Consider the following 15,522-nt stretch of genomic DNA (forward strand, 5'->3'; position numbering starts at 1 on the left):
CGAGATCAGTGACCCAGTCACTGGCCTCAGCCACACAGCTGCTACCCCAGGATGCCCCTGAAGCCCAGGCAGGCTCTCTTCACCGCGGCAGAGCAGAGAGCTGTCCTGGCAGAGGCAGGCCACCGTTTCTGGGAGGCGGGGAACCAGTGTGCACTTCAGGCCCCGCTGCTAACCACCCACAACTGCTGGTTCCGCCCTCCCCAAGCACCCTTGTACTACAAAGCCTGGATTTCCCAATGGAGCGAGCAGGCAGGGCGCAGTGAGGCAGGCCTGTCAGAGTACACTCCTCGCCTACGAGTGCCCTGGGCCCCAAGGTCTACGCTCCTGCCCCTCTAAGTATCAGACTCCCCCACAGCCCAGACCCACACCCATCCCTCCTGCAATAGTACCGCCTCCCAGCTCCCACCAACACCACACGCTTCTCTCCAACTCCTGCCCTGCTCTCCCCGCATGGCAGTGCTGACACGGGTGCAGCAGCCTGCTACGGTCAGAGGAGCCTGAAGGACACCTGAGTGTATCACCCAAAGAAAGGGCACCCCAAGCACGTACATGGTCCTGGGCTCCCAGCAGACCTCCCCCGACCCAGGCCAACAAAACACCCAGTCCCCAAGGGGAGCCTCTCCAAATCGCCCAGCCTGGTTACCACCACGCCATCCATGCCACATGCGCGTAACCCAGGGCCTCCACAGACGCCAGCCAGACCACAAGATCAGGGTGCTCAGGGATCCCCCAGTTCAGGCCCTGGTAAGGGCTCACTGTCCTCCAGGACACCAGGAGACCTGACACTGAGGCTGCTTTCCCGCACCGGGGCTGCTGACCACCATGGCTCTGGGCTCCCCTTTCCTCACGCTGCACCTGACCGAGCACAGCCGTCCTTATCCCTACCCCTGCCCCGTCGAGATCAGAGGGGGCAACGGTGAGGAAGGGCCGAAAAGCACACACAGCAGTCTCGAGTTTAATCATCTCCAGCATCCCAACGGCCCCAATTTTCAGGTAAGAATCAGGTAACCAACTTGTATTCAGTAAAAAAGGGACAGAGCCAGGCCAGGAGCCCAAGCCAGTCACATCCCTGGCGGCCTCACCGCCTCCTTATTCCTCAGGCAGGTTGTGGATACACCCAATCTCCGGACTCCCCGGGAACGAAGGTGCGTAGTCCTTGGTACCGGGACAAAAACCATGGAGACACAAGCAGTGGCAGGCAGGTGTCCCGGTGGGGGCCATATCTCAGGCCTGGGCGGGATCAGGGAAACGAAGAGCTGAGGGACAAAGCCCAGCGCACAGCCTCTGCCCATCCACACACACAGCCTTGCATTCGGCTGCTCTGCTTTCTGGGAGGGCCTCCCTCTGACCCCAGGGACCCCCGGACCGAATGACCCAGGAGGCCGTTTAGCTCAGCCTCCCACAGGCAGTCTCTCCTAAACAAGCCCCCACCTGCTGCTCCCAGGCCTCGGTCCTCCCCAGGGCCCTCCAGACCTCCCGCACAGCAGCGAGCACTCAGACGAGCTCCGACTGGGTCCCGCCCTGTCCGTCTCCCCTGTGTTCCCCACTCGGGGCCTCTGTTAGGAACGGCACCTCCGCCTGACCTGTCCTTGCCCCTGAGCCTGTTCGAAGCCTGCCTGAGGCCCACACCCCACCCCTGACTGCCTTCAGGCGGCACCTCTCTCGAAAGCATTCCCTGACCAGCCTCCGGTGAGGCGCTAAACCTTTACCTTCCCCCAAAGGTAAAGTGAATGAGAAGAGACCACACTCACCACTTTCCCAGCACCAGCACAGAGCCTAGCACACACCAGCTTTGGTTAACATTTGGCAAGTGACTCTCCAGCTGCTTTTCCAAACTTCAGCCCACTGTGAGCCAAGCTCCACTTGACCAGCAGCAAAGAAACAGGCTATTTACACCGCCTTGAGCCGTTTCCTCCGGTTAATCATGCAGGAACACAAGTCTCATAGGCCAACCCGATGCAGGCCTGGGGGCCTCCTGAACACCAAGAGATCGGGTGCCCTGGCCACCAACCAGAAGGCCCTGAGGGCCACAAGCCATCGCCTGATGCTGAAGTTTGGATCCAGTGCCTCCTTCCCCTCACTGCCCCTCCATTCCAGAGGCCCTCTATACTTCCCGCCTTCAAGCTCACCAATTCTGCCTGGCCAGCAGTTTCCAGCTCAGGAGCCAGAGCTACCAAGCGTGTCCCAACAAGCCCCCGAAGCTGCAGGTAGTCTTTTGTTTGTGTTTGCTGGGCCCCAGTGGACACGCTCTGTGCTCCTAGGACAATGTTCACTCTGCTTGTGCTGTCTGAGCATGCGAAGTGCCCACCTACCACAGACCCGGCCCCAAGGGAGCGCTGAGTCTCCTACATGCCCACCTCGGGTGCCTTGTGCACACGAGATGCTTCACGTTCCCAAGTCGGGAATCCCTGCTCAGAGACCACTCCAAACTGGCTACAGCCAAGGCAGTGAGCTGCCTGCTTGAACCCCTGTCCAAACAGAGTTCACACCCTCCACCCTCAGGGCTAATGTGTGGGGAGCACTCTAGCCGGCGCCCAGCCCCTAGCAGCTGGGTGCCTGGCAGAGGGCAGCACACAAGGCCCTTAGAAGGCCGCATGTCAGGGAACTGTGGGAAAAACCAAATACTCCCCCACCCCAATGACTGCCACACCTCAGGAGTTGGCCAGCCTCCTGGTTCTCTAACCAGTCATTTAAAACTTAAACCACACTTCCAAAAAAGTAGGTCCAGCTTCCCTGCCAGGGGAACCAACGATTGACAAAGATGCACGCTGGGCAGCTTGCTCTAGGTGGGCTGGGAAACAGTGACATTCCAGGAAGCTGGGTGTATTCAAGAGCTGACCCACCTGCAGCCGCAGCCTCACCCCACACCCTGGAGGGGAGCCCCCTACCACTTAAAATACTCTCGGCCCCCAGCTCTCTACTGGCACAGCAGAGGCAAGAAAGCCCTTCTGTACATAAGGCTCTGGGTTCTTCAACTCACAGCATCCGCCCCGGGGCAGGGCTCGGGGTGTTCCACTGTGCAAACCACCAAGGGCCACAAGACCCAACACCAGGAGACCCAGGTTCAAGGCCACACTCAGCCATTTACTGGTTGTGACCCCAAACAGATGACACTAAGCAGCAGCCCAGGGACTGCACTCCCGGGGAGGCTCTCTGAAGGTCACTCCCGGCGAGAAACTATGGCACCACCTCCTACATGAAGACTCAGCATGCCACGTGCAAAGGAGCTGTGTTCTGCTGAACCAGGCAGCACTTGACCGCCGCCCACCCGTCTCCCCCCAGGAGGCCCTTAGAAAGACTGCCACAGTGCTGACCAGCCTGAAGTGGTGACAGAGGCCCCAGGCCCTCCCTCTGCAGCCCGTGCGATCTACAATCGAACCTAAGAGAAGGCAGAGCTGGCTCCACCCTACCTGCCTACAAGGAGCAGGGCCGGGCTCAGTGCCCAGGTCCCACCTGTCAGGATGTGGCCTCACCCAAGGACATAGAGTCAGCCAGGCACCCACCAAGGCCACATCCTTGACCCCTGGGCAGCGCCTGAGCCAGGATGCAACCCTTTCCATCAGGCCACCAGCTTGTCCTCTTGTACCTGGTGCCGTTCATCGACCGGAGCTGTCCTCCTCTGGCCCGGCCTCAGTGCTGGGACTCAGATGAACAGGGCTCTCCCTGCCCCCCACAGAACACAGCTTTGTAACTCACAATGGCAAGTGTACAGGCTGTGACAGCAGGGGGTAGGGGGTGGGCTGAGAGAGCTACATGTGTATGATGCTTCCTGCGTGTCAAAATGGTTGACCCTCGAGCCTTGAAGGACAGCTAGGTTAACCAACTTTCGGTGCGTATATGTGGGTCATCTGGGGGGTGGGTGTGGGTCAGAAGGGAAAGCATTCCCAACAGAGGCCACACTGCTGCAAGAGTCTGGGACATCAGTGCGTGGGCCGCACTAGGAGCCGCAGGTAATTTAACGTTAAGTGGGAAGGAGACAACGGAGAACATCGAGGGAGGAGGCTGGATGGACAGGCGAAGTCCAACAGAGACCTTGGATTTTACTCTGCAGGCAAGAGAGCTGCCCTTGCCTCTCCTCTGGTCCCCCGGGTGGGCTGCCTACAGCTAGGCACTTCACCAGCTCAGCAGCCTTGGGAAGCTGTGGAGGTGGGGGCACCCATCCACTCCTTTCCAGCCCAGTCCCTGGCTGGCTCCTGGACCCACTCAGGGCAGAAGGTCAAAGAGCCCAGTCACCCACAACAGCCATTCTCCTCGGTCAGAACGCTACAGGGGCTCAGCTGGCCAAAGAGCTTCCGGGGTGAGCTGGTTAACAGTGTGCAGAGTCCTGGGGACTTCCCTGGCAGCGCAGTGGTTAAGAATCTGCCTGCCAGTGCAGGGGACACGGGTTTGAGCCCTAGTCCGGGAAGATCCCACATGCCGCGGAGCAGCTAAGCCAGCGTGCTGCAACAAATAGTAGCCCCCGCTCGCCGCAACTAGAGAAGGCCCACACGCAGCAACAACAAAGACCCAACGCAGCCATAAACAAATAAACAAACAAAAAAACAAGAGTGCAGAGTCCTAGCTCCCCCAAGGAGCATCCGGCTCGGGCAGACAGGTACGGGAGCCACCGCTCGAGGAAGGAAATAGCCAGAAGAATGACCCAACACTCCAGCTCTGGCCACTTCCTCCTGCACCTCCAGTGAAGCTTTCCCTGGGATGAGCTATTACGAGGAGCTGGGAAGGAACACCTAGAAGGCGCTGCTCTGGTTCTACTCCCCCCGACCCTCATTCCTGCCCCGGGTGGGCCACCTGGTCTCTGGCTGCCGCTGGAGGTACCAGGCACACCTGACAAGAAATGACTGGGAAGGAAAGGCCAGAAGGGAGCAACACATTGGGCTGCCTCACTTCTGGGTCCTGGGTTTTGGACTGTGCTGGGAATCACAGGAAAAGCAAGCGGAAAAGCAGGTAAAAACCCTTCTTCTGATGGATTCTGGGAATATTCTTAGGCTAGAGGAGAAACGCTGCCAGGCTGACCACTGACTGGAGTTCCCCTAGGTGCCCAGCGCCCTGCCCACACCGCAGGACTGTCCCACAGGTCTGGGTCATCTCCATTCTACAGATGATAAAACAGACTCAATGCTCTGACTTGGCAAAGCGGCAGGGCCGTGCCAAAGAGACATCACCACCACAATGTATTGGAGCTCCGGACCCAAAGGGCCAAGACGCAGAAGTGATAAATTGCAGTTAAAAAGATGACAAGCCAGGGCTTCCCTGGTGGTGCAGCGGTTGAGAGTCTGCCTGCCGATGCAGGGGACACGGGTTCGTGCCCCGGTCCGGGAAGATCCCACGTGCCGTGGAGCGGCTGGGCCCGTGAGCCATGGCCGCTGAGCCTGCGCGTCCGGAGCCTGTGCTCCGCAACAGGAGAGGCCACAACAGTGAGAGGCCCGCGTACCGCAAAAAAAAAAAAAAAAATGACAAGCCAGAGAGTAAGGATGTACTTAAAAAAAGAAAGAACTCCCAATGGCCAAAGCTGGGACAAGCTGAGCACAGAACAGACACGAGTCCACACTGATGTCAGGAATGAGTGAACGAAGAAATAAACAAGTGGGGGACAAGACACAAAATCTCCTGTGCAGAAGGATTCCAGGCAATCTCTGTGGCGACTCCGCCCTCAAAGAGGTGGCACTCCGCCCTCAAAGAGGTGGCGCTCACCCCCCACTCCTTACGTCTGTGCCGCTCACAGCGACGTCCCTCCTGGGACGACAGTGTGGACAGGGGGCAACAGTGACGAACGCAGCCTCAGCCGGGCGCTCAGGGTCAGCGTTGACAGTGGAAGGTCCTGCGCCCTGGACGTGACATGAGGAGAACTGCGCTGCCCCTCTGCGGTCTCCTCCCCAGACCCACAACCCCGGTGTAACCATGAGGCAACACCCCAACTGAGGGACCTTCCACCACACACCTGGCGGTCAGTGTTACCACGAATAAGGCAAGTCTGAGAAAGTGTTGCAGCGGAGAGGAGCTAAGGTGACATGACAACTGCACATCCTGTGGGGTCTGGGACAGAAAAGGACGTGAGGAGAAACCAGGGAAATGTGAGTAAAGGATGGACTCCAGTTAACCGTCCCGGATCAGTACTGGTTTCGTGACTGTGATGAACATACCACACTGATGTAAGACATTACCAGGAAGGGGAACGGAGAGCTCTCTGCTGTCTTCACAACTTTCTGTAAACCTAAACCTGTTCTAAAAAATAAAGTTTACTTAAATTAAAAAAAAAACAACTAAGGCAAGCTATAGGACATCCTGCTCCAGCCTGGGTCCAGGCACTGTCCTGCTCACTGACGACTACACGAGCCTGGGCAATCAGCCAGCCTTCTCAGGACCCCTGCCTCAAGGCAGGATTGTCTTGACCCAGCGTCCACGTGGTCAGTCCATTCACCTCGTGAGCAGAAAAAAAAGAAGTGCTGGAGATGCCAGGATTGGCAATGTTGGTCAGTGCGTCCCTGACCCCCCTGGCCAAAGAAGAAGGACAGCCACAAGCCACGCGCCTGCTCAACACGCGGCCGGCCGCCCACCTACATCCCCTGTCCTCACCCCCTGCTCCTCTCAGAAGTGAAAACCCAGGCATTTTTAAAGCAAGCTGCTGAGGCACAACCTAAAAATACTCAGTGAGAAGCACACGTGACAAATCAGAACCAAGGAGGAAGGAAAAGGAAGAGGTGGGGGGAGGCAGGGCCTGGAAGAATGTCCCCCAAATACTGTCTCAAGACCCAGCCCACAAACACTGGGAGCGTGTGCTTTTGCTCAGCCCTCGTGCCGAGGGCTACTGACAGGGGAACCCAGACCTCCACCTGCAGTCAGGTCTGCAGGAGCCAGACACCAGGACACTTACTTCCTGAGGATGATGACTGCTCTGCGCTCCTTGATGTCCTGAGGCCGGATGCAGTGAGTGATTTCATCAGCAGCGTATCCACTGAAAAGAAACACAGAGCACGTGAGCATGGAGAGTAGATGGACAACCAAAGATCCCCAGGGCTACGGAGACAGAAATAGGGTCCCGGTGTTAACAGCCACCCTCCACCCCATTACATGACACGTTCAAGGATCTACGTGGGAGGAAATAACGTGTTAAGTTCCAGGATGCTTTTGCCCAGAAACCACTGAAGGGAAAACCTGGGATGAGGTAAAAGCAGGTCTTAAAGCAGAAGCAGGAATCTCCTTGCACAGGCCAGGAGCCCTTCTTTCAAAGGGTCCCCAAGAGGGCACACCTTTAGTGGCTTTGGAGGCCGATGGAGTGACTCAGGCCAGACCCTGGGGAGAAGATAAGAACTGCATCTCCCCCTCCCCCACCCTTGGGCTGGCAGAGGAGGCCAAGGCAGACACTGACAGCACTGAGTCACCAGAGAGAACTAAGGCTGCAAGGTTCAAAAAGAGAATTTGTCTACTTGGAAAAAATGCTTTCAAAAACCTTCATTTTGGGGGATCCAAAATCTTGAAGACAGCTGTGTTTGGAATATTTTAAGAATTCCCATCACACTCAAGTATCTATTTATTTTCTTCATCAAATTACATGATTTTGAAAACTGCTCAAACCAATGAATGTGGGTAGACGGCTGTCCTCTTCACAGCTAATGTCTCTCCGATTTGAAACTCTGGAAGCAAACTCAGCTCCCTGAGTACAGGCCCTCACTGGGAGCCTGGCAGCCATGAGGCACTCCCACCCCGAGTTCCCCACTAAGCCCTCCACTGAGCCAAGGCAGCTCTGCAGCCACAGGCCTCCTCCCCCTGCTCAGGTTCCCTGGCTGCCACGGGGGATCACCAATCTTCTCTATTCAGCTGCTAGTCAGCTCCTTCTCAAGGGCAGCTGTGAAGACGTGGATGGAGCAATGGTCAGAAACACCACAGGCCTGGGAAGGACTCCTCAAAATGGCCAGGCTGCCCCCACGTGGGCAAGAACTAGATGCAAGAGCGAATAAAAAGTCCTAGAGAGAAGTACCTCTGATTCAGAAATCTGATTTGGGGCCATGTGGAGGGCGGAGAAAAGAGCTCTCATTTTAGGGATTTTCCCCTTTGAGCTGCTCCTCGACCAGAGGTTTTCAATTTTCTCTGTAAATAACAGTCCCGTGAGATAACTACGGACAAATGTCCACAGTCAAATCAATCTGGAAATATTGATGAGTTTAAGAAAGCACTGGTATGTTAAAGGACCTGAGAATTACTACAGCTGACTTTAACTGAGCACTGACCAAGGAACCTTCTCTCAAACAACACCTGTTAACATCTGCAGGCAGGAGTTCCCTGGTCGCCTAATGGTTAGGACTCAGCGCTTTCACTACAGAAGCCTGGGTTCGATCGCTGCTCGGGGAACAATCCCACATGCCACGCGGCATGGCCAAAATACAAAAAAAAAAAATTCAGGGACTTCCCTGGTGGCTCAGTGGTTAAGACTTCGCCTTCCAATGCAGGGGGTGTGGATTCGATCCCTGGTCAGGGAGCTAATGCCTCGTGGCCAATAAACCAAAACATAAAGCAGAAGCAATATTGTGACAAATTCAATAAAGACTTTAAAAATGGTCCACGTCAAAAAAATCTTTAAGAAAGTATCTGGAGGCCCAGTGAGAAATGCCATACAGGGATCGAGGAGTTGAAGAGACCTGGGTTACAACCTGAGCTCTGTCACCTTAGCTGAGTCACGTGCTGGGCCAACTGCAGGGACAGCAGGAGATTCTCGGGTGTTCATGTGGTGCTGCTCTGTCACTTACGACATTCCTTTGTGGTGACTAACAGTGAGATTGTTAAAAGGGTCAGTGCTCCTGCTCCTCTCTTCTAGGCAGAACTACAGTTATATGTCTTCCTGGTTAGCACCCCTGGAGAAGAGCAGTGGGAGGCCCACCTGCAGGGCTACCATGAGAATTCAGTGAGATAATGCAGGGTGCCTGGCACCCCCATTTACTGAGCACGTGACACAAGCCAGGCGTCCTGGACAACTTTCATCCAGGCTCCCCCTGCAGCAGAGGCCTCCTGGGCCCCCTCCCAGGGCTAGGAGCTCTAGAGCTTATCCTATGCTCTCTCTTGTCACTCCACATTAGGGGAGTGCAGATCTGGGCTCCAAGACAGTCCCATACTAACACAGGACTTTCCCAAAGAGTGAAGTCCAATTCCCCAAAGGCAATCCAAGGCATATTTCTAAGGCCTAGACCTGCAGTACCGGTCGCAGGCAACCTTCCTTACTGTTAACGAGTGTTACTAATCTGTTTGACTTGGCTATAGGACCTGCCAAGGGCCCTGACTTCCCATCTTCAGCAAGGAACTGCATCCTGTAACACAGAAGCAGCAGATCCAGACGCTGGTCAAATTTTAAGTGCCCCCCACCTCCCAAAGTGCTCCAGAACAAAGAGCAAGTCATGCCAGGGCCTCAGCCTCAGAAGAACCCAGCCCAGGCCTCAGAAGAACTAGTGCAGAAGCAAGACCACACGGGCCCACAGAAACGACCATGGCGCTCACTGACCCCCACCCGAGGAACTCACTGGCACTGGTCTTCTAGAACTTCCTGGCAGCTACGACACAGCCTACTGACCCCGTCCTCAGTATCAAGCTCTGCTGGGAGTGGGAGGCTCCAAGTCCTATCAGAGGAAGCTCTTCTGTCCAAACTTCAGCAGAAAGTGTCCAACAGAGACCACAGAGGATTATTTACTGCTAAGGAACTTACTTGCTACAAGACAAACTGTTTGAAAGTGCCAGTCTGCCAGCCTGAAACCTAATATACCCTGGGTCCAGGCCTAACCTTGGCATGAAGAAAAGTTCCAGTGCCGCCTCCTCTTTTGTTCTCACAGGGAAGGGAGAGGGGAAATACCTGAGGCTGGTACTGCCCTGCACTGAGCCCCAGGACCCACCCCCCCCCCCCCACCCCCGCCACAACGCAATGCCTTAGAGTGACTCTTGAGAAGTCTCCCCTCTCTTGGGAAGCTCTGCTCAACTCCCCAGGCTGGGTTCCGCCACACCACCCGCCCAACCCTCTCTGCTACTGCAGTTCGGCCTTGTGGCAACTGTCTTCCCTACAAGACAGAGCTCTGCAAAGGCCTTACTCATCTCTGCATACAGCAGACGCTAGATGACGTGTGTGTGTCGAGGTCAACGTTCCTACTGCTGTGAAGACTCAGTTTCTGCATCTGCAAAACACAGACTGCAGCAAGTCCTTCCTCAGAGCATCAGATGCAGGTCAAATGAGGAGTCTGGAAGACTCTTTATAAGGGGCTGTGCAGGACTACACACCTCTCCTCTAGCGGACAGCCTTGGAGACGGAATTATTAAGGCACAGTTCCAAGGTGGCCGCCATTCCCCATCTGCTCCGTGCCCTGCCCAGGGCAGACAGAGCCAGAGATGGAGGGCCTGGTCGAGATCACCAGGACTCCCTGGCGACACCTCCCTCCAGCAGGGGCACCTGCTCTGGCAGCCCCCATGAGCCTGCCTCACCCCTGAGAGGCCTACAGGACCTCACTTAGGATTTGGGGGGCAGCAGGCCAGCCACCTGGGCACAGGGGCAGACTCAAGTTATAATCACACCTGAGCCTCCTAGAAGACACATGGCCTAACACGATGAAGCAGTCCTGGGGCTTTCTGAACCCAGAAGGAAGAAGGCCAACCTGCTCCAAGTCCCAATTCTGTACACGTCAAGGTATAAATAGAAAGCAGCTGAGCACAGAGGCAGCTTGTTTCCAGACACTTCACCAAAACCTCGAGCCTTCGGTCACGTGAAAGAGAATCAATCTTTGCTAACAATTCTAGGACTTCAACAGACCCATTTTGCAGAGGCAAACTAAGGCCCAGAGAGGTTAAGTAACTTGCCCAAAGTCAAACAGCTAAAGTGGTGGCACTGGAACTCTAATCAAACTCTCGGTTTCAGTGTCTACGCTACGCTGGTTTTTGTTTTTTGATGGGAGTGGCGGTGGGGAAAGGTAGGTAACGAGGAGTAGGACGAAAAGCCCATCTGTGTTTCCCAGTGACAAGGTCCAATCTGTCGTGGGGGCCTCACCGACCTCAGCAAAGGATACAGGTATTCCAACCACCTCCAGGGAAAAAGTCCGCAAAGATGAGCCCACGCCTCCAGCGAGTTAGCATCATATCCCAGGAACAGCAGCACACCAACGGCCCAGCCAAGAATGGCCAGCCAGCCCTGAAACTTTTATGGCCTATTTATTTTCTGCTTTCTCTGACCTTCATGACTAAGACCGTCACTAGCCTGCTAGCTTCCTTTCCTTTCTTGCCCTCTGCCTTCTTCTCACGCCTGGCAGAACCAAGGCCAGCCGACACCCCGTAGCCCAGCTCCTCCTGAGAATAAACAGCCCTGACTTCATCCTCAAGTTCCTCCTCCTCTCACGGAATCAGAAGATTCCACACAAGAGATGTGGCCCAGACCTATCTGCCCTACATTCCCAACTATTTTAAGCCAGAAAGCTAAATTTTGCTTTCAACCAGCTGAACATGATCAGTCCTTTGCCCAGAACTGAAGGGGTGCCCGCTCCACCCAATATCAACTGTTATCTGGAAGCCACAGGCTGCGCTCACCACTGCGTGTCTCATGGCTGGGCGATACAGTAATTTGCAGACAGGGGGCTAAGGCCCGGGTCTTTGGGCATGTGGCCACCGCAACCACAGACCACTCAGCAGTGATTAAAAATAGCAGCAAGTATGCAATTAGCCTTGAGGTAATTATTCCAATTAATCCATCTGAAATCTGTTTTAATCTGCCACTTACCATACAGGGAACAGGAAAAGGAATACAAAATGAACTGATGTAAGAAGAGATGAAAAAGAGTTATTTCTCTAGAGAAGAGCCCTAAGACAGGACCCACTCAGGCCCAGCGTGGAAAGGTTACAGAAAAACAAGTACCAGCTGGCTTGGAAAGAAGTCTGAAGCACTTCCAGAAGGCTCTGCTCTGGAGTCGCTCTAAATGCCCACGTCTGGACACTGCTGAGTCAATGTTTGCCACACACTGAAATCCACGCTGACAACTATTAAATATAAAACTGTATTCCTGCCATACTGCCTTGGACGGGTACAGACACCACTGCCATCAACAACACAAGTCTGAGTCAGATGAGAACTACTAGAACCCCTGCCCATCGGTAGAGAGCCACTGTGTTCATCAGCCCCCCCCCGCCCCCCCCCGTCGGCAGCCTTACAGCTCGTCACCTCTGGGCTGGGATACTTACCAGGAAGTGAGAGCAAGCAGCCCCTCTTACCAGCTCAGGGAAGAGCCCAAGCAGGACTTGCAGAGGCAGCACTAACACGCAGGTGTTCACCCACCTGCACAGCGAGTAAGCTCAGAGAGCTAAGTGAACAGGTGCCGGGGAACTTAAATTAGCGGGGGTGTCCGGAACCTGAGAGCAGTAGCTCTCCCCTGGGGGACGTTTCACTCCTGGGAGACACGTGGTAGTGTCTAGAGACACTTCTGGTCGTCACGGAAGGTGCTTCTGGCATAGTGGACAGAAGCCAGGGATCCGGCTAAATGTTCCAAGAGGCACAGGACAGCCCCCACAAGGACTGCCCACACGTCAACAGGACTGAGGCGGAGGAGCTCTGCTCTAGAGCTTCACCGAGGCACGCCACACCAGAACCTCCACCTCAGGTCCAGGCTGGCTCTGAGGACTAGTAAGGAGCTCCAGCTGCCTCTAGTCGGCACCTACCCCTCACCTAGCCCCTCATGCGCTCCCCTCCGCCCGCACCTCTGCTCGGCGGCTAACTCCCAGTCACCTCCTAGCCCCCTTCAAGTTCCTGAAAACCTCCAAACTCCACAGTGGAGTAAGACATCCCCCCCAGCGTACTCCTGCGGTTACCTTCCTGGGCTGTAACTAACTGTCTGTGGCCTCCCCCGGGCCGTGAACTCCGTGAAGGGAAGAGCCATGTCTAAGGCTCCCCCCAATCCCTAGCCCCTTCCCCGACAAGAGAGCAGGAGGGCACGAAGTGGCTGTGTGTGGTCGACCCTGTGCCAGGCCCTCTGCTAGACTCCGAATCACCACCCTTAGCTCTAACAGGCTGTGGAAGTTGCCATCACCCTATTTACAGATGGAAAAGCCAGCTCAGAGAACGCCCACAAGGTCCCAAAGCAAGTGAGAGGAGAGCTGGGTTCAAAGCCGGGGGCAGCACTTTTCAGGACGTGGCCGAGCCTCCCACACTGATCCCTCAGCCAAGTCAGAATCCAGGAGGAAGGGACTGGGAAAGCCTCGGGACTTCACCATTCTAAGGCAAAGATGAAGAGCGTTTTCCCGGTGATGCAATCCCGCTGCTGATCGCTAACAGACCTGCGCTTTAGGAACCTGAAACCTCTCCTCAATACAGGGTGTGCGTGTGTGGGAGGGAGGGGACTCTGCAAGTCACAGACTGCCTCTTGTGGCCCCCCCTTTACACACCGGGCCACTGCCAGACCTCCTGCTGACAGCCCTGAGGACCTGTGATGAGGTGGGAAACCAGTATCCCGTTAGGAGAGCGAATGGCCCTTGTGCGACAGACCCCTTTAAGCACGGAGAGCCCTTCAATGAAGCCAGACACCGAACTGCCTTACACGGCAGGCCACTTGGGAGAGTGTGCCCTGGAAATCCCATCTTAAAGGGCTCTGCCAAGACATCCATCTGGAGCACCACGTACATCTGAGGAGGAGCCGGGAGCCCACGTGACAAGGGGGTACGTGAGAGGTAGGTGGCCTCTAGATTTCGACGCATAAGGGACCCGAAGTACTGCTCCTGCTGCCACTGACTTCGCAAACTGCCCCCTCCGCAGACATGGTGGGCACCACACGGCTCTGCTGCCATTCCCAGATACGGAGGCAGCCTCAGCTGCTCCCCTCAAATGAGGCAGAACGCTTGCCTCAGGGCACTGAGAGGGCTCCCGGGACCCTGCTTCTCCCCGTGACCGTGGCCTACGGCCCTGACCGAAATTCAGAGGTTAAGCTGCTCACAACGAAAGTGCAGTGCCTGCCGATCCCGTACTAGAATTTGGTGGCCAACCAAGCTGCTTGGAACAGCTGCAGTCTAGATCTCCTAAGAGCTTTTGGGGATTACTGAAGTGCATCGTTCGATTTACTTGCTTCAGGGCTGGAAGCAGGGAGCTTCCAAGTAAATTTTCTGCTTCATATAAACAGCGAAGGTGTCGCAGCAGGCAATCTTCTCTGAGGGCCAGGGCCCTGAGCTAACTCTCCGCAGGTTCTGGGGCTGAAAACAGGCCAAGAGCCTAAGGTCTGCTGAGCAGCTACAAAGCCTAGTACCAGGAAGAGAGACAAGCTTCATTTTGTTTCAGGTGGTCCTGATTACAGCTAGCGCATCTTACAAAGGACCGATGGGCTCTTCTGCAGCCCAGAGGGACTGCATTTTAAGTGTGCTGCACTCTATTCCGGGTCCAACCCCTGATCTGACCAACTCCAGGGAAGCCACGCCCCCCCGGGAATGGAGAACGTGCGTCAACTCAACACGCTCAAGGGCCTTCCTCTGTGAGGGTCTCCTCTCTTAGAGGAATCCACGAACACGTTCCCTGTTAAAAAGACCAAGAATGGCAAGTCGGAAAGACTTTTAGACGGTAATCCCAACTAATTTTTTTAAAAACACAGACTTGAAAATGGAGGCCCAAAATGGAAGTGGCTTGCTCACGTCACGAAGGTAAAGGAGACTCCGAAAACCACCCATCTAGAGAGATGCCTTTAGATTAGTTCTGGGTCAAGTCTGCCCACGGGATAGAAAATTCTAGCTCAGCTCCCTGTTTCCTTACTGCCCGTGTTTTAAACGCAGAGCCCTCTCCCCGCCCCCCACCCCCGCCCCGCAAACAGAAGCCCGGGGCAGAAGCGGAAAGCGCGGGCTCCTGGGGGCCGCTCCCTCCTCCTAGGCGGTTACCTGAGCACAGTCACGCTCCCCCTGCGCACTGGCAGGGAAAGCACGGGCTCCGACACCCGGATAGGCTTGAACTGGAACTTGCAGCCGAAGCACAGCGCGGAGTCGCTGAAGAAAGACACGGACACGATGGGGCGCTCGAAGATGTGGATGGGGTCCACGTGAGACACGATGCAGCCGCCGGGCTGGTAGTCGTTGATGACGGCGCTGTTGACGAAGCCCTCGGGGATGACGCGGTGCTCCACCAGCTTCTGGATCACCAGCTGGTGCACCCACTCGGGGATCTCGTCCACGTCGCCCGGCGGGTAGAGGCGCTCCTGGCCGGGTCCGCGCTTCTGCAGCTGGGCGCCGTACGTGTAGCCCTCGCCGAAGAAGTACTTGTTGCGCAGCGGGGCCCGGTCCACCGTGTGCTCGTTGTACAGGCCCTTCTCGGCGCGGGACACCACCTCGTCGATGCGGGCCTCGATCTTGGCGCACTCGTCCTGGCTGAACAGGCGCATCTGGCGGATACCGCTCTTCACCTTGCGCGCTTCCTCCTCCTTCTGCAGCTGCTGCTCCTCGAAGTCGCTGCGCTCGGGGTCCGAGTCCTCTGGGTACTTGCGCTTGGCCCCGGGCGCCGCGTAGGGCTCGGCCGCGGCGGCGGCGGCGGCGGCGGCGGCCACTGCG

General features: G+C 56.0%; 1 protein-coding gene across 1 annotated transcript in view; it reads right to left on the reverse strand.

The window, feature by feature from the left end:
* The window catches only part of ALKBH5 (alkB homolog 5, RNA demethylase), a 24,044-nt gene that overhangs the window by 8,053 nt on the left and 469 nt on the right, over positions 1–15,522 (reverse strand). The window contains exons 2-3 of the mRNA XM_024752785.1: positions 14,860–15,517; positions 6,872–6,952 (exon numbers count right to left, since the gene is read on the reverse strand). Coding sequence (XP_024608553.1) covers positions 6,872–6,952; positions 14,860–15,517 — 739 coding nt within the window. The remainder of the gene's footprint in view (positions 1–6,871; positions 6,953–14,859; positions 15,518–15,522) is intronic.

Source organism: Neophocaena asiaeorientalis, unplaced genomic scaffold (assembly GCF_003031525.2).
Source record: "Neophocaena asiaeorientalis asiaeorientalis breed wild unplaced genomic scaffold, Neophocaena_asiaeorientalis_V1.1 scaffold540, whole genome shotgun sequence".
NCBI classification, from domain to species: Eukaryota; Metazoa; Chordata; class Mammalia; order Artiodactyla; family Phocoenidae; genus Neophocaena; species Neophocaena asiaeorientalis.